The 19,799-nt window shown below is 37.6% G+C and overlaps 1 protein-coding gene and 1 long non-coding RNA gene across 3 annotated transcripts in view; one reads left to right on the top strand and one right to left on the bottom strand.

The window, feature by feature from the left end:
* Positions 1 to 15,946, top strand: part of LOC135112695 (TGF-beta-activated kinase 1 and MAP3K7-binding protein 1-like) — a 24,102-nt gene extending 8,156 nt beyond the window's left edge. For both annotated transcript variants that reach the window (XM_064027358.1, XM_064027359.1), the window contains exons 3-11: positions 1,759 to 1,871; positions 3,207 to 3,376; positions 4,188 to 4,409; positions 6,006 to 6,121; positions 6,271 to 6,377; positions 8,778 to 8,931; positions 11,778 to 11,877; positions 12,286 to 12,513; positions 12,863 to 15,946. In XM_064027358.1, the coding sequence (XP_063883428.1) occupies positions 1,775 to 1,871; positions 3,207 to 3,376; positions 4,188 to 4,409; positions 6,006 to 6,121; positions 6,271 to 6,377; positions 8,778 to 8,931; positions 11,778 to 11,877; positions 12,286 to 12,513; positions 12,863 to 13,201 (1,533 nt within the window). In that variant the 5' untranslated portion in view covers positions 1,759 to 1,774 and the 3' untranslated portion in view covers positions 13,202 to 15,946. The remainder of the gene's footprint in view (positions 1 to 1,758; positions 1,872 to 3,206; positions 3,377 to 4,187; positions 4,410 to 6,005; positions 6,122 to 6,270; positions 6,378 to 8,777; positions 8,932 to 11,777; positions 11,878 to 12,285; positions 12,514 to 12,862) is intronic.
* Positions 1 to 19,507, bottom strand: part of LOC135112696 (uncharacterized) — a 22,749-nt gene extending 3,242 nt beyond the window's left edge. The window contains exons 1-2 of the long non-coding RNA XR_010274536.1: positions 19,283 to 19,507; positions 3,320 to 3,383 (exon numbers count right to left, since the gene is read on the bottom strand). This is a non-coding gene — a long non-coding RNA (uncharacterized LOC135112696). The remainder of the gene's footprint in view (positions 1 to 3,319; positions 3,384 to 19,282) is intronic.
* Positions 19,508 to 19,799: the final 292 nt, after the last annotated feature.

Raw genomic sequence — 19,799 nt, 5'->3', positions numbered from 1 at the left:
CTTTCAATTGGACAAAATTTATTTTATTGTTAAAGCATGATATTACATTTATATCACATTATTTTGTAGTTTAACCCTTATAAGCCATGAGGCCAAAAAAAATGGCTAAACCACCAAAACCCATAAGGCCAATATTTTGGCCTGGTTTAAATCTCCCAGTCTGTTCTGAGCTTGATGTATGTTTTGGTTGAGTCAGTGCATTCTGTATCCAGCCCTATTGTTGTCCCATTGTTTCCAGCAGCTGGTGTACCCTACCAATCACAGGATGTTTTTTGTATTATGTGATAAAGTAAACAATGTGGATACCTTGCTTTGCCTGTGAGTGAGTGTGATGGTGGTATACTTATTATTAGATCATATTTCATTGATTTATTATTGAAATAACTAATAATTATATATATCTACAGATACATGAGTGTTTCAGGGACCATATATCCATACATAACAGACAAGACCATGCTATTTCACGTCTATATCACACAAAAATAAGACGTCCTACTTCCTGCACCCTTCATAAGACATATTTTTAATGTTATATATTTTTTTGTGATTATCCACTATTTTTTAAAATTTATGTTTGCATCATAAGAAAATATAGATTCTAAGGTTTCTTTTGGTATATAATTATCTGTGTATTTTTACATAAGTATAAAATGTGTGGGTATGAGCCATTGAATCTGCATTTTTTATGGCCGTATTCCAAACACATTGTTTACATTTTGTCTTGGTTCATAAGGGTAAAAAAAAAAAAGGCAACCAGAGGTAGCCAACATACTATGACATCATAGGAGGAAGAGGCAGTGGACACCTACTGAAACAATAATTACTCCCAGTGAGGTCTTAAGCACTGGATCAGGGGGTGTTGTGAACTTATCATTAAACTTCATGCACCTAATTACATATACACCCTTTACTCAAACCTCAGAATCAGTATGGTGACTCCTACACCTATGGAGTCCCTATCTGGGGAGGGGACCACAAATGTCCCCATGTCAGAATGCTCTTCTGGTATCGACCCTAAGTGTCTTGACACTTTTTCTTCATTAACTTCTGCAACATTCGTGGCCTTATTTTAATTTCCTCCTTCCTATGACTTAAACTCTTTCAAGAGAGAGGTTTCAAGACACATCTTTTAGTTTTGTATGATTCTTTTGACATCTCTTCTAGGACTGGCACCTCAGTGGGATTTTTTTCTCTCTCTTTTGTTTCCCTTGGCCAGTGACCCTATTACGTAAAAAGAAAAAATAAATAAATAAATAATAATAACCTAAACAGATACTCCATATTGTGTATGATATCATAACCCTAACATATACACTAATTGGGTGTCACCATTATTAGTACTCTCACTTGACAAGTATCTTTGCATGCAGTAACAGTGGCTCCTCCTAGACATAAAAAACAGGTCAAACTGACATCTAGAAGTGTAACCAATGTATATTCAGTCCTATTATTAACTGAACTAGCACAAGGAAATGGTACCACATAATTTACCTAAGAAGAACTGGCATCCCACTAAAGCTGCATTATCCTCCTGCTTAGAGTTATTTTGACATGCAGGGTCAATCCTCTGATTAGTGAAGTTCTGTTTTAGTAGTATCACTAAAAGTCCTCATAGACACAGGTAAAAATTAATCTTATATTCAAAGACCATATGTTTCCCACATGATCTTTCCCTAGTGAGGCATCTATCTTGGTGTCTCTTTTTCTCATGTTTAGAACACTAAATTCTGTTGTTCAAAGTTGTGCATTTTTCAGATTGTGTTGAGTGGACATGCCATCACAAGCCATCAAGCCCACCTCCCTTGGGATGACAGGAATCAGAAATAATGATACCTGGACAGATGGCCTTCCCATCTGCAAGCTTTCAGGTACTCACATGTCTTATTTTCCATCATATGAATATTTTCTCTAATGTAATCATATCTACTTTTACTTATTTATTTACTTAGGTACCTACTGATATAGCATTAGCTTCATAGCCAAAAATTACTCTAGAATAGATTCATACCTTTAGGTTCTTGGTTTTTTTCTTCATATATAGACATTAGAGTGACAGGAAATTGAATAGTATCATAAAATAGTATAAAGATGAGATGTTGATCCTTAAGAATGGAAATTACCATCATGTCTTAACCTGAAAAGGTCATACAGTACTGCATATTTATTAATCTGCTTCTAGCTCAGGCCTCTCTCTCATTAGCTTCAACAAAGGTTATCTCCATCACCATGGTCATAATTAGACTTGGAATGATTATGCATTTGTATGTGGACATATGCAAATGCATATTTTTAACCACTTTTGAGGTTGTGTGCATATTCATGTTTTGTTTTTACACCATATTTTATGGAAAATCATGGGTATTATTTATGTGTATTATATCTGCTTTAGTACATAGTGTTTTAATTTATTCATAAATCTCACAATAATTAGTAGGATCATAGACAGTGGTGTCTGTGGCTGACTAGCATGTGGATGGCTTGGCCTTGATTTTCTAGTGAGTGAATGCTGAACATCTGTGTGTGATAGATTTGTGTAAATGGTTTTATCAGTACATTGTTCTGTAATATAAACCTTCATTTAGAAGCTTGACTCATTGACATGTTTTATAGGAAGTAAACATTTGGGGAAATTACTGAAGAATAATTTAAGATGATTAAGTTGTTAATTATTATAACAATAAATATTTATTTCCTTATAAGTGGATACTTAAGTGCATATCTTAACATTTTTGGTGCATATTTGCATGCATATTTTGCCATTTTTCATCTGATAAATTAACCTAAGCCTAGTCATAATCATCCTCTTGAGATCACTAGAGGTAGTTGATTGTGCCTTGGAAGCCACAGCAATAAAGTGACAGAACAAAGTAAGTGTTTATTGTTGTATGTACCATATTAAGAGTACAAACAGTTGTACACTGATATGGACACAACTGGAGTTGTGCATAATACATGCATGTAAAGTTTGCAATATAAAGGGTGGCTCAGTAAGATCTGGCTTGAGTTATGACATGTATTTATCAGGTACACCAACCATAGGTATAACATTTAGATAGATGTGTTCTGTTGGCTCAAAGGCTGGTTATATCTAAAATTTTATAAATATGTAGAGCTCTGCTCCATAGAGGTAATGCAGTATGGTAAAAATCCAGTAATTTATTCATAACAGCCTTGTGAAGTATGGGTGTGGGTGGTTCCTTCAGGTGTGGGCATGTCAGCCAATCAGATGTACAGGGAGGATGGAACACCGTGCTCTGAACATGAGTATGAAGACCGCAGCATCCATTTCTGCCTTGACCAGCAAAATAGCACTTACCTCTATGGAGTGTTTGATGGACATGATGGAGCAAAGGCAGCTTACTTTGCTTCACAGGTAAGTTCTGTAAAAGTTTAAGGTTTAGATTAGAATCATTAGAATTAGGAAGTAGGTCATAATGATTGTTGATAAAATGCACAATGAATCATAGTAAAAATATAAATAATGACAGTATTAAACATTAAGTAACATCAACAGAACATTGGATGGAATTATGAGAGGTGAGAATAGAATCATTGTTGTGGGAAAGGTTGATACTTGAGGTTAAGGCTGCAAAATTTTATGTAGTGTGCTTTACCAGCTGAAAGAATTTTGCAAGCTATAGAAATTCCTTTTAGATAATAAAGATGATATAAAAAAAAATCCCAGACATATCATTAATGGAATATCATATCATTGGATGGAATTATGAGAGGTGAGAATAGAATCATTGTTGTGGGAAAGGTTGATACTTGAGGTTAAGGCTGCAAAATTTTATGTAGTGTGCTTTACCAGCTGAAAGAATTTTGTAAGCTATAGGAATTCCTTTTGGATAATAAAGATGATAATATAAAAAAAAAAATTCCCAGACATATCATTAAAAGAAATGGAGGAGTAAAAATAATGTCTCATTATAACTAAGGTATAGGGATGAAATTAAATAGATTTTTTTGTGTGCATCGGTCCTACAGGTAGGAGACTTGCTGTTATTGTCCAGATATTTAGCAGGACTTTGGAAATGATGCAGCATAACAAGAGATACGCTTAAATTATTATAAAACTAATCACTTAATTCTATTTTCAAATACAGTTTATCTTGTAGCTAGTATTCCCTTGGGCTCTTCTTTGGAGGTTTCAGAAATTAATTTCTCTCTTTCTTCATCTGCAGAGGATGCCAGCAGAGTTAAGTTTTGAACAGCTAACTGGAAAAACAAGCGAGGAAGATGTGAAGGAAGTGTTCCGAGAGGCTTTCCTAGCAGTGGAAAATGCCTTTCTTGAATCTGTTGATCCCAAAATAGCTGAGCGTACTCAGCTCCTTGACAAGATCCCAGATGGAATGTCCCAGTTTGAGGTAGCCAAAAAATTTCCAGAAACTGTCAGCAGACTGCAGGTTGGTGTGTTGGGGACTTGTTTGCTATCAAATTGATATTTTACAGTTAAACTTAAAATTTTTATTCAAATCATGTAAAATACTTTTATGTACAGGTTTGTTTCATGCTCATTCTTTACTTACTACACATTAATATTTTTGTTATTTTGGAATATTTCTCTATTATTGATCTTTTATATCTATACCATTATCATGAGATACAAAGAATACTGAACAAAAGTATGGGTAAGGCAATACAGAAATGGTTATAAAAAGTTATTTTGTTATGGTTTGTGTGTATTTAGTATATGGAATTGGAGACAGGTTGCTGGAAAGAATGAAGAGTTTCTGTGTAAATAACAGGACGTGTGTGAGAGTTGATGATGGCATGAGTTCTTTGCAATCATAGTAGGTTTGCATCAGAGATGTGTAATTTCACTGTGATTGTTCAATTTTTATATGGATGGTGTAGTAAAGGAAGTGAATATTGAGGGTTTTAGGCAGTTGCCTGAGTTTTTGTAAGCAGGGAGGTATGGGGTCTGAGTCAGCTACTATTTTCTGATGATACAGCTCTGGTGGGTGACTTAAAGACAAACTTGAAAAGACTGGTGGTGGTAGTAAAAGTAAAGTAATAAAATGCTTAAGTGGTAAAAGGATGGATGTCAGATTGAATGGAGAATGGCTGGAAGAGGTGGATTATTTTAAGTATTTGCAATCAACAATTACAGTGGATGTTGAGATGAGACAGGTGAAGTGCAGGGTGTAGGAAGCAGAGAAGTGTTTGATGGACTGAAAAGATCTTTAAACATAGGACACTTGGTATGAGTGTAAAAAGAGGATTGTATGAGGGAATAGTTGTGCCCACTGTGCTATATGGTGCTAGAACATGGGAGCAGCAGAGAATAAATAGTTAATGGAGCGTGTGGAGCAACATGGAAAGTTAATAAATGAGGAGATAAAAACAACTGATGTTTTGAGGGAGCTGGGTGGACAGGCAGATCAGTGTTTGTTAAGATGGTTTGGACATGTGGAGAAAATGGAGGACATAAAACTATTAAAGAGAATAATGAGATCAGATATGCACAGTGAAAGGTTAAGAGGAAGGCCACAGGTGGAGTGGGTGAATGATCTGAATAGAACACTGAATGAGAAAGGAATAACTGTGCTTAATAGAGGTGAATGGAGAGCAACAGTTGTGAGCACCTGAAAGTGACACTGTCTCGTCAACTCTTGGCTGGGCCCATTAATGTATAGACCCAGTTAGGGTGAGGGGCACTCCATAGGAAGTATTCTATATCTAGTATGGTTTCAGGCTTGGAGTAGGTGTTGGGTAGGGAACAGTTTCATTGTGAAGTGTGTTTGGTGTTGGGCCTTGTTATGGGTGTATGTGGCCAGCTTTGCTATACATAGCTACCAGAGTGATCCATGAGACTACCCCTTTCCATGAGAGATTGATGGTGCTAAGAGTGAATGATGTATATATGAGTGTATGGTGCTTTGTCTGGGCCATCCCATATGTGATATGAGATTGTCAACCTGGTATATAAATAGATGTGTGTATTTCTTTTCTTTGTATGCAAACTAGATTGTTCTGTCATCCTTCCACTGCCACCACAGGTCCTTGACCAAGAAATACGTGGAGGCACAACAGCAGTGGTGGCGCTGATGCATGGTGGTGTTCTCTATGTGGGCAATTTGGGAGATTCACGTGCACTGCTCTGCAAGAAAGACAGGTTGATTGATTGATTGATTTAGGTTAAGATGTCACGGCATCATTAATGACAGTATTGTAGACTATTATAAACATAAGTGTTTCAAAATAAATTTTCACAGTTTGTCTTTTCTCATTGTAGGATGATTGAGAATGGCTCTTTCCCCACAGATCAGGTGTACTGAAGGTCAGACAACTCACAGCAGACCACACCACTAGCAGCCATGATGAAATTCAGCGCCTTGCTGCCCTAAATTTGCCAGCATCCAAAATAAAAGGTTAGGAGTATTTTTATTAGTTCTTAACATGTTTTACATTTACCCATCTTTGAGATAGAAACTCTGATAGCAAATAGATGTCAGGTGAACAGCCTCTGGACTTCCATAACATTTACCTTTGCAGATATGATTAAGCAGCTATGGACAGAATAGACTTGGTGTTTTTATGGTCACATTCTCTATATTTATATTTGCTGACATCTGTGTCACTTGGTGTCTTCCTAATCCACTCTTAATAATGAAAAATAGGAAATGACTTAGGGACATGGAATCACTTCCTAATTAGTCTTAGTAAATGGGATAATGAAGTTGACCCTCTCACAATAAGGAGCTATGAAAGGATCATACAGTTTTTAATTAGTTGGTAGTAACAGTTTTTATAACATATTAAGAGATTAGAAGCATTTTTCTTTCCATCTCTTAGGGAGTGTTTATATTCTGCCCAGTTGTTCTGTATCCATTATATTCTTTACAACCCTAATTTAACTATCCACTGCACCTTCACTAATTTTAATAGCTTTAATGTTGAATATACTTAGGACAGTGTGTATTACAGAAAGGCTAAGTTTGTCAAAACGTACCATTCATATTTCTTAGGGTTATATGGATGGGCTTAACTTTATCTGCCCTTCATGTAAGCAAATCTAGCCATAAGGAGCTGGAGAGAACACAGGTAGAGGCAGGTTATAGGGAGTTCAAAGAAAAGGAAGAACTCATGCTTCATTGATGAGAACTGCTTACTTATGACTACCTTGCAAGACAGGTCTAGGCATGGTTAATGCTAACTGATATGATATTATTGTATGTCTCTGGCACAGGACTCAGTTCACTCTATCTATCTGCTTATCTGTCTGGAGCATATGCCAAGGGAATGGCCCTTGACATTCTCTTCCTTCTAACAAGTGGGCCAGCAGCAGCTGGCAAGGCTGCATAGTACTCTTCTTGAAGGAACATGGACCACCAGATTATTTGTTAAGACTTCACTTTTGGGTACAAATATGATCTAATAATTAGAATTCAACCATAAAACAAAACAAAACTAAAGATAAACTACAATTTGTTTAAAAAGTAGTGAAAACATGGTGCTGGTGGTCACAGCAGCTCCTCATGTTAGTTCCAACCCACAGACTGTACTGTACTAGTAAGGTGCACCACCATGAAAATGGTCTAATGCCAGTCTTTTCCCAATAACTATCCTTGAATAGGTATACTGCAGTAGGCAGGATACTAGTAACTCTGAGTATGTCCTTAGTCCAGTATTATACAAGGAATGTTTCCTTGAATGACAGATGGGTTTTTTTTGGCCAGGCAGCTTCAATGGATCCACAATGATTAAAATGCAAATTAAATTTTTTATTATTTGTTCTTTTCTCAATGAGTTGTATTGGTTAGCAAATTTAGTGCTAAGTACTGAGAACTATTTATCTTTATATACAGTCATACCTCATGATTCGTACATTCTTCTATTCAAACAACTCCTGATTTGAATGAAGTTGGCAAACAAATTTTATCCTCCAATTTGTACACAAACACCTGTTCAAGCAGTCAGTTGCTATAGCATTCCTCCTTCCCTCTCCCTTCCCCATCTCCTTCCCTTCCTCTCCTTTCCCTGCCCCTCTCCTTCATCCCTCCAAATTTCCTCCCTCCCTCCCCATATGTCCCTGCCTCCCATTGTTCCTTTCCTCTCTCTTCCTCTTTCATCTGGTCTCAGCCTCCTTCCCTGTCATCTCCTGTATGTCAGATATAAAGACAATGACAAAATTTTACAAAGATACCACTGTAAATAAACATCAACCTCAAAATGATGAGTTATCAAAAGTTCCTGCTGTCTTCAGTCTTGAAAACAGTTTTTGTTTATTTTTTTAGGATTATTCAAGAACTGTCTTATGTGCCAAAATATACGGTATTTCATGTTTTCTTTTACTTTATTTTTTTCTGTAATTTAGGTTATTTTCATTCAATTCCATGTTTTGGGCATAACATAAACCCATTAAAATGAAGAAAAATAGGAGGATTATGGGACCTGAAACTTTTTTTTTATTAATTAATTTATTTTTTACATTAATTTGAATGGGATAAATTGCTTCCCAATTCGAACAGCCCAAGAGAACCAATTAAGTTTGGATCACAAATTATCACTGTACTTCAGTAGACTATATAATGAAATAATAACAAATGAGATGCTGGGATGAACTAATTCCTTTCAGGTCACCACTGTATACTTTGAGCTCTAATAGTAAAAGCAATAGTAGGAAATGATACAAGCTGTCAGATGGCATGAGTGCACCATTAAATAAATAATTCCCTAATTTGATCCTCAAAAATGTTAGTTTTGCTTTGTATATCATGGCTTCTTGAACCATAATTCCATACGACTCACTTCCTCCCACACCTGTACAGGAGCAAAGTTTGGTAACCATGAACTGACTCGATGTATTGGCAACTACTTTGTGAAGGGTGGCTACAAGGAGTTTGACATCCTAAGCTTGGCCACCTCAGAACCAGTCATCGCTGAGCCTCACATCACATGTTTGCCCATTGATGAATCTTGTAGGTCAGTGATCACCTTAACAAGTATTGATAGAAATTAGTTTTAGGAATAGTATGTAATGCATGTCTTTAGAACAGTCATATATACTAGAATAATGTAAGATAGTAATTATTTATTTATTTATTTATTTATTTATTTTTATTTTTATTTATTTATTTTTTTTGAGAGGGCCTCTGGCCAACAACAACAAAAATTTGGAATAAGAAGAAGGCCCACTTAAATGCCAATTCCTAAAGAAGAAATGCCAAGTAGAATTATCAAATAACAGAGTATAAGTGTTTTGAAATCTCCTTCTTGAAAGAATTCAAGTCATAGGAAGGAGGAAATACAGAAGCAGGCAGGGAGTTCTAGAGTTTACCAGAGAAAGGGATGAATGATTGAGAATACTGGTTAACTCTTGCATCAGAAAGATCAGAAGAGCAGTTAGCATGAAAATAGCAATAGAAAATAGCAAGAGATGCAACATTGCAGTGATGAGAGGGAGGCTGAAGACAATCAGTTAAAGGAGAGGAGTTGATAAGACAAAAAAGCTTTTGATTCCACCTTGTCTAAAATAAAAGATCAGTATGAGTGGACCCCCCCTCCCCCATTCATGTGATGCATACTCCATACATGGATGGATAAGACCCCTGTACAGAATTAGCAGCTGTAGGAGGAGGGGAAGAGGATGAGAAAAACTGGCAAAGACAACTCAGAACACCTAACTTCATAGAAGCTGTTTTAGCTAGAGGTGAGATAGGAAGTTTCCAGTTTAGATGGTAGCTTCCATAGTAGAATTTTTTAGCATAGGTTTGAATAATAAAGAGTTCAGCTTGAGAGATAGATGAGATGGCAGTGTTGCCATCTGGTTGGAATAAAGGAGGGAAAAGTGAAGAAATAAAGTCATTGGAGATGTTTTTTGCTTGGTGCCAGAAGTCACGAGGGGAGTTAGATCTTGAAAGATTTTGACACTTTCTATTAATTCTATTAATGTACATTAATTTTTGGCTGATTGGAGAACAGAGGGTATGATTCTGGGCAGAAATATAAAGTGCATGAGATTCAGATGATGGAAGGCTCAAGTACCTTTTGTGGGCTACCTCTCTATCATGTGTAGCACAAGAACAGTGTGTATTAAACCAATGTTTGCAAGGTTTAGGTCAAGAGAAAGAGTGAGGAATGTTTGCCTCCATGCCAGACACTATCACCTCTGTTATGCACTCGGCACACAGAGACGGGTCTCTGACATGGAGGCGGTAGTCATTCCTAGGAAAATCAGAATAATATCTCCTAAGGTCCCCCCAAATTAGCTGAGGCAAAATACCAGAGGCATCTCCATTTTGAAATACCAGAGGCATCTCCATTTTGGGAGGTCCTGGGGAGGGGTTGGAGTAACAGAACAAGATACAGATATAATGTTGTGATCAGAGGAGTCCAACAGGGAAGATAGGGTGACAGCATAAGCAGAAGGATTAGTGGTTAGATTGGGCATATCTCCAAGACAGTCAGGGATGCAAAAAAGGGTGTTGCACTAACTGCTTAAAGTCATGGAGGATAACAGGATTAAAGGCTAGTTCACCAGGATGGTCAGTGAAGGTGTGTGTCTGAAAATTAATTTTATTACTATGTTATTATCATTCAGCATTAATTCCTACCCAGTCTACTTTCATTTATCTAGATCATCAATACAATCAAAATTATTCTTATCTCTCATACCTCTTTACATACTTAACTAATTATATATACATAAGGTTACCATCCTCTTAAAGGGTGGGCAACCAAGTCAAGATGTCTACATTATATACCTAGATACACGTACATATTAAAATTTTTTATAACTCCTCCTTTTTGTAATTTTCATATTAGCCTTTGATGAGGGACACTGTCAAATGCAGTCAAATATGGTAAACCCTCAGTATATCAACCTAATTGCAGGGGAAACTACTGATGATAAAGGGGAAAATTAGAAAAAAATTGTGGTCGGATTCTCCCCTCCCTTCCACACCAAACTTTGTTTGATGTATGAGGGGGAAGTTTGGTATTCGGAAATGAACCTCAATATAAATTTTGGTAACTCACGGATTGAATGTAAATTATGTAACATATACTTTATTCTGGCATAAATAACAAATTCTATGGAAACTTATTTTTTACTGTGCTTAAGTAAAGAAGAATACATTACAAACAAACAAACAAGTAAACAAAATTACATACATACTATGCATACATACATACATACATACATACATGCATACATACATATGTACATTTATACATAAATACAAGCGCAACAACCTTCCACTTCACCTGCCGCTGGGAGACTGAGGCAGAGGCAGTGAGTGTGTGTGGATGCAGTGTGTGCACACCACCACCACCACCACCACCACTACCACTACTACTACCCCACACTCTCCCTCACTCACTTCCCTGCTGCTGCCACCACTTACTGAACATTCCGCCTCATTTACCAACTTTATTTGATAAATCAGATAGAAGGTTGTAGGCCATATTATGTTCTATAAATGCGAAATTCACTATAACGAAGTTCGATATAATAAGGGTTTACCGCAGCTTTTTCTGAAGATTCAGATAGGTACAGTTCACTCAACCTTCTCTTTCTTGGAAGATTAGTTACACACAATCTTTCCTTCCTAAATCAAAATGTGAGATAAACTTGTAAACATGTGAATTAGTGTAATGTTTGTATTTCATCCCACAATTCTCATGCTGGATTTCTTGGTTTATTTAGCATATTAAGAATATTTTTTTCACTGCATTATTAGTCCACATTAGAGGTGAAATACTTTCCTTAATCTCTACCAACACTGCATTTTATCATGCCAATCATGCTCATAGCAGTTATTTTATAGTTTCCTACTGCTGATGAGTGATGGGCTTTACAAGTCTTATCAAGATTCTACAGGATCTGAACAAGTTAATAAGGAAATTGCCCAGATGGTGGTGGAGCAGGTGAGTCTCTCACATTATGTTTTTGAATATTGTATTGTTTTCTTCATCATAGATTTTAATTTCGTTACTGAAAAAGGGAAAAAAAACATGTAGAATAGTATACTACTGCATAACAAAAATATATTAAATTAACCCATTTTTTAACCACTTGTAGTAGTTTTCATATAATTTACCTGTCATATAAGAGTTGATTTCTTGATTGATCTTTCTAAATAGGATATGAAAAACCCTATCATCCTCCTTATCAAATATTTTTTCTTAACTCTAGATAACTTGACTCCCTCTTCTTTAGGGCATTGCGCTAGATGACGCCCCCACTCCCCTCAACAGATAACTTATTTCAGCTTGTTTGGTTCAGTTTTCAGTTTGTTTTCATTCCATCACACTACATTTTACTTGTTTCCTCAGTTTGTGGAACAGCCAACCCTGACCAGTGTGGCTCAGACTGTGGTGGACAAAGTGGTACGACTGCACCATGACAACTACCTCACTAAGCGAAGTAATGTCACCTTCAGGGATGACATCAGCCTTATTATTCGCAACTTTAACTTCCAGCTGCGTGGTGCCCTCACCCCTGGTCCCACCTCCCCTCGTCCCCCACCTAGACCTCTGATTCGTCCACCACCACAACAAAAGGTGCTTTTTTTCAGGCTGGTTATTATGTGTGAAAATATTTTTTCATACAGACTGAAGTGAGGTCACTTCTGCAGTATGGAACTTTCAGTGATTGTTTAAAAAAAAACAATTTGTGTGGCTAAGCAGATAGCAGTAGTGGAACACAATTAATTTTTCCATTATAGATCAGTGAAGCATTTAAGGTTTGTTTCTAGATACTCAGTAAATAACGACATTATCTTAAAAATTTAACAGCATTTTGCTGTGAGTAAAAATGCATTTTCTAGATAAATTCTAAAGATCTATATTTCATTTGACTCAAATAGCTGATGAGAAGCACCACCTAGGAAAAACAAATTTTATCTTGCAGGACTACTTGTCTTCCTCCTCCAGCAGTGAGGACATGACCCTCTGTGAGGACTCTGATGTCTTGTCAGAACTGCCAGATGCTCGGCTTCTCCCTGGAGGACAGGGCCATCGCCTTGACTGTCTGGATGGGGTTGTCCACTCTGGGGACCTACACACCACTGACACCAATACCACTTCCACTGAATCATCTTATCTCCAGAACCCCAGTCTCACACAGTTTTCCCTAGACGAAGATGGCAGGATCCTTCCATATGTTAATTTTGATCTCTACTATCAGGCAGTAGATGATGCCAGAGAGGCTGGTCTCATCACAGACTCTCAGATTCACATGTACAAATGATCCCACTCGAACTCTCATCATCCCCACACTCACATACTTATACATATGGAAAAGAGTCTCCAATTTCTAGTCAGTATTGTTACTTGTTTTCCAATTCACTGCTCTGAAAAACAGGAATTGAGCTGTTCAGTGAAGTATGAAATGACAATGTATGATGCGTGATGTGAAAAATAGGATAGAGGACCAAAATGTAGCATTTGATGCATAAAAAATTTACATATTTTTTTTTCACTGGAAGTTGAACTGAGCAAAATGTCTGATTTTGTGGGTTTTATGAGCTGAGTGTTGACTGGCTATTACCAAATATTCACAACTGATTTTTGTTTTATTATTTTATTGATTTTGCAATAAGAGTGTTTTGCCATGTTTCACAAATGATAAAAAGGCAGTAATTATCACCTGATTCAAGCCTATCATAAGAAATAAGGAATTGTTAAATACACTGACAAAGGCTTTGCTGACATTACTGTCAGGTGTGCGAGTTAGAGAGGGGAGGAGGCAGGCAGCAGCGTTTTACCAGAAATTAGGTAGCTTCCTCTTCTTCCTCTCTTTCCTCACCATCCACATGTCACCAACTATAAACAAGGGTAAATTACAGTAGTTTTATTTAATTTAGTGTTATTTGTCTCTGTTAAAGGATGGGTATTTCAGTTTTATTCTGTATTCATCACAAAAAAACACTTAAATATGTAAAAATACCATATTTCTGAAGCTGAAATGGATTAATTGTATTTACATTAATTTCAATGGAAAAAATTTTCTGGTTCACGAAAAATTTGGTTTGCGGATCAAGGCCTGGAACTGATATATATATATATATATATATATATATATATATATATATATATATATATATATATATATATATATATATATATATATATATATATATATATATATATATATATATATATATATATATATATATATATATATATATATATATATATATATTCTGATAGACTGGAATTCCGTAAATATTATTGTCTTTTAATGTTTACGATATCATATAAGATGCTCTTACAACCAATAGCAAATCAGTGAGATATGAATATATTGGCAGTAGTCAATTAACACTCATGCTGTAAATTCATATAAACGCATTCAGCTTGCTCAGTTCAGCTTCTAGGGAACAGACTGTAGTATTTATTGTATAAAAATTTTGGAAAATTTTTTGAATATACACATGAATGCAGGGAGTTCTTGATGACATAAGTCTTTGTTCTGAAGCATAACTCCAAAGGTAAGAAATCATAGATAAAAACATTTAGTTCCTATACTCCAAAAGTCCCATGCAGGGAAATGTTGCTTTTGTCAGTTTTAGGCTTGCCAATAAGAAGCATGGAAAAGTTTTGATATGTGACTTACAGACAGGCATAGTGTAATATTAGCTAATATATATATATATATATATATATATATATATATATATATATATATATATATATATATATATATATATATATATATATATATATATCCTAGAACTCTCCCTAAGGGGATGACCATGATGGCATTCCACAAGGCAGCAGCTGATCACCCCACAGGAAAGCTGGGAAAGCTATTCCTATTACAGGAATTTGTTTTGGTCATATTATTAGCAACAGTTGCTGTTCAGTGACTTAGGCTGAGAGACCTCAATATCTCGGAACCAAAACCAGCAGTTCTGACCCTATTCCACCACCTAACACCATGGCCACCCACATCCAGGCCCATCAAAATCAGGGTATTATGGGTTCTTCCCATTGCCCTCAAGAGGCCTCTGAGGTGCCGTGACAAACTTGAGATTTATGTTAAATGCATACATATCAGAACAGAAACCCCAAGAGCTGCCAGGATATATATATATATATATATATATATATATATATATATATATATATATATATATATATATATATATATATATATATATATATATATATATATACACACACACACACACACACACACACACACACACACACACACACACACACACACACACACACACACACACACACTAGCCAGGCACCTCAGAGTGCTTCCCATAAATGGACTTATCCACAGTTGAGCTGTGCTTGGTGCCAGTTGCCACTGTGGCGCCACCTCTGAGGGGCAAATTCACACTACATCTCTCAAGTCTCAATCACCACTTTGAGTATAGGAATAAAGGAGAAGGGTGAGTAGGTTCCCATCCCAGCATCACTTGTGGATAGAATATTTATAGAAAAGAAAAAGTATGCAGACAACAGCATATAGTATGGTAGAAGAAACCAACTTTTACTTGTGGAAAAGAGCACCATAGTCATCACCAAACTTGAACATTAGACATTTTTTTACTTCTCTTTCTTTTAAAAGCCTTACTCAAAAGTATCTTATACTTGAACTTTGGCATCTGTAATCTACTAAATGTAAATTATATTTAAATATAAAGATTTTATTTCAAGCAGAGGGGTTGATGAAATTTTACATGCTGTATATAATTAGGCAACTCATTCACAGCCTGTATTATGTGAATGAGCAAACTGCAGATTACTTTGTCTCTTCAGCTATTCCTCAAGACACCTCATTGTGTAAATAAAATCATCTTTCATTACCCGGGGTCACACCTGTATATCACATGTATTATGAAAACTTCCTTAAATCTTGGGCAACAGAACATTGCACATCTTCATATTCACAGCTATTTTTATTGATTGTACAATACTTATATCCTGGAGCAACAAAGTATTTTCTTATGTATTAAAGATTTCCTAATAGCAATTTGCACACGTTTAATATTTCCATCTGATAAATTCGCATTTATAGCCAACAAATAGTTAATGTCATCCTTCATATTTTTGCCTCACTACAAATAGTTACTACAGATAGTAAATCAGTTAGGCAGCAGCTGACCACTAGATAAGACAGTTAAGAAAAGATGGGATGGTCATCACACAACTTTGTTCAGTACAGATCCCATGCTCGCAAAAGAATTGGAACCCTTAAATGAGAAAAAAAAAAAAAATATCGGGTGTAGATGGGATAGAAGTTATACCTCACTGCTTGGATAGAAGAGGGAATATGTGGAAACTGCTGAGAATACAATGATGTACAGCAATTACTGAAGAAGAGGAAAGGCAATAGCACTACAATAACTAATGATTAGGTAGGCAGTCCCCACACGACATATCCACGGAGTGTCGTCTGCAAAAAATTAAATTGAAATTCTCTCTCTCTCTCTCTCTCTCTCTCTCTCTCTCTCTCTCTCTCTCTCTCTCTCGTTACATCAGTGAAGTCGGACAGATTCCTGCTCCATGAGTTATCTGAGCTGTCAAATTTTCGCTGCCCCCCTCCCATGGCGCTGAGTGATGTTCACCTGAATGACGCCCTGATGGCTGTACTGGCCGCATCCAAGTGGACCAAGACAGAACAGGCGAGGAGACAAATGCCGTAATTTGGTGAGGTCATCAAGTAAATACATGACAGTGATCTTCACCATCAAGACCTGCATAAATGCCGACCATTCCGACTATATCCACAGCTCTCCATTTCCAACATGAGGGGCGGCGAGACCACGGGAATTGGATTCACAAGGCGGATAGCAACTTCCGGGACCTCGAATCTGCTTGGAGGACGTGCGGGCTGCCGCTCAGGCGACTTTCGTTGACGCGGATGCCACGAAGACAATCTCTATGCTGTCACAAGGCAGGAGATACGGCAGCAAGACCTACGAGCCATACATTAAGTGACCAGTCACGCGCTTGTAGGCGGGACACTCCCGTATTTTGAACGTCTGTCCTGCTTGTTGCAAAATGTCCCGCATTTTAATGTTTGTCCCGCTTTTTCGTGGTCGTCCCACTTCAGATGAAAAACTGATAATCTCATCAAACTTTACTATTTAATTAGCTGTTTATGAACTTTGTAGTGTGTGTGTGTGTGTGTGTGTGTGTGTGAAGAGAGAGACAGAGAGAGAATGGTGAGGCAGGTGGTAAGTTATCAGTGTTATGCGGTGACTGTATGAAGAGAGAGAGAGAGAGAGAGAGAGAGAGAGAGAGAGAGAGAGAGAGAGAGAGAGAGAGAATGGTGAGGCAGGTGGTAAGTTATCAGTGTTATGCGGTGACTGTATCTAAAAATCACATATAATATCGTTTAAGTTTTATTTCTAACTCGCCTCAAATAGGTAATGCAAGCAAGCTGAAGTCATTACACTCATTTCACGCAGGACACTCAGAGGTGTGTGTGTATATATATATATATATATATATATATATATATATATATATATATATATATATATATATATATATATATATATATATATATATATATATATAATCATAATGTCCCACTTTTTAACTCAAAATTTGGTCATTCCCAGAATCATGAGACAGCTTTGGATCAAAGTGCAACGGCGTGTCACCGTGAGGTGGTTCAGTGAGGTAGAGGAAGGCGGTGGTCACCAAGCCAAGCGAGAATTATCAGTGCGGTGTGCAGTGCTGTGTTCTTGGATATGCTTAGGTTATCCCATCGGTTAGCAGATTGATATCGCCACACCGGGAAGAAAAGAGACTGCCGCCTGTGTGCAGCGAGTAACTCGCATACCACCTTGGAACACTACCTTAGGGACTGTGTGCGAGTGTCCTACTTGCTGGAGCAGTGTCGCATGTAGTTATTGTCCCAGATTCCCTAAACTCGCCAATCAATTCATTAACATCTACTCACAAACACTTAGTAGCCACCCAAAATTATGTCATGTTAGAATGGCTACGTCTCCGGCAAAGATGAATGACCACTGCCAGCTCCTCGTCATACCAACCCAAGCAGACCCCTGATCTAGCACAGGCCCTTCGAGCTGAGGAGCAAAGGTACTTTTGGAGGGCGTGCTGAGGAGCCTCATTAGGGGCAAATAACACAACAGGCAAAGACTACGTGAGGAAGCCGATCAAAACCCCATGTGAGAAAAAAAAAAAAAATAAATAAATGGAGAAGCAAGGAATGTCATTCTCTCAGTCAAAAGGGTCATGGTCATGGGTAAATAGACTGAGAAATACCTAGTTGACAAAGGCCAAGTGCTCAAAAGTGAAGCAAACAAGTGTCGCTGGCCGGAAAATCGACAACTCGCGAAATTGCCAGCATTGTCGACGTAGAGCCATGTATAGCTGGGCGAGAGGTCGCCAGAGCAACATTATGCATATTATACTCGTAGTATCTGCGCGGGCGTCAGCAAAGGCGACGTAAAAACGGGGAACGTGTTGCAGGCCCCGAGATTGCCAGCCAGGGTTATATAAGTATGGGCGACGTGTACCAGGTTCAGAGGTTGTAGAGCAATGCAAGCTGGGCGGACTCCGAGTGTAGACCCGTCTTCTCTCCGAGAGACATTCATTCAAGACAAGGCCATAAACTACGACCCATAAAACTGCCCGCCCCTAAATCTGTAAGGGTCGTTAATGCACCTAACCCCTTGGGGGGATAGAGGTAGGGAAAGGGTGCTTCCAACCTCATTGAGGATGGACCCGACCATCTTTACCAGGTGTAGGACTCCCAAAGGGGTAGGCTCGAGTTCACTGAAAGCTCGATACACAAACACCAGCTAAGGAACGCGCCGTCCATGGCGAGGCTCGAAAGAGAGCTCAAACGACTGCACGAGGCCAGGCAGAGAAGGCCAAACAGGGACTGCCACGCATAGCTCTGATGGTTTCTTGCAGATTCTCTTATTTTCTTATGTTCTTCTGCATAACTCTCTCGTCAACACCAGACAGGAGTGACGTAGGGAAAGCAAGAGGGGTGCAGAAAAAAACAAAACAAAGCATCCAGCCTCAACGCAAACTTTTAAGGAAACACATTACCATAGGCGTCATCCAGACGAGGGCAGCATCCAACAACTGAAAAGCAAACACGGTGGGGAGGAGAGGACAAACACAGTCTTCCCACGAGCTCCTGAAAGATCTCAGAGAAGCTAAGCAGCTCAGCTGAGAGACGAAGTGAGGGAGAAGAAAGCGGCATAGCTCCTCCACCAACCACTGCCGAACTAGCTAATGTGGTAAACACCACAACTACTCCCTCCTAATAAAGAAAAAGAAGTAGCAAACACAAAAGCACAAAATACCATGCACTCACCATGGAAGAAAAGTGGCGAGACAGAAAAAATCCAAGCAGCGGAACAAAATCACCGGCCGGTCCAGGAGGTAACGTCCTTGCTGTGTGGGCGTGCAATGAAGGATGACCACAAATTCTGCCCTCTGCGCAGGCCAAGGCCTTAGCGCAGGTGTGGGTCCCATCTTCCCTCATTTCACAGCAAGTTGCGGCCTAGACTAATCTAGATGTTTATAGCGGTGTGTTGCGCGTCCTTACATCCCCCATTCGCTAGAATAGGGGACTAGCGAAACAAGGCTGTCTAAAAAATGAGAAAAAAGAATATATATATATATATATATATATATATATATATATATATATATATATATATATATATATATATATATATATATATATATATATATATATATATATATATATGTGTGTGTGTGTGTGTGTGTGTGTGTGTGTGTGTGTGTTTGAAGAATTTCCAGATGTTTTTTTTTTTTTTTTTCAAGTATTCTTGCTAACTTATCTCACTGTAACCTTTACATATTCT

This window comes from Scylla paramamosain, chromosome 24 (assembly GCF_035594125.1).
Source record: "Scylla paramamosain isolate STU-SP2022 chromosome 24, ASM3559412v1, whole genome shotgun sequence".
Classification (NCBI taxonomy): domain Eukaryota; kingdom Metazoa; phylum Arthropoda; class Malacostraca; order Decapoda; family Portunidae; genus Scylla; species Scylla paramamosain.
The sequence above is the reverse complement of the archived record's forward strand: the minus strand, read 5'-3'. Positions and strand labels throughout refer to the sequence as shown.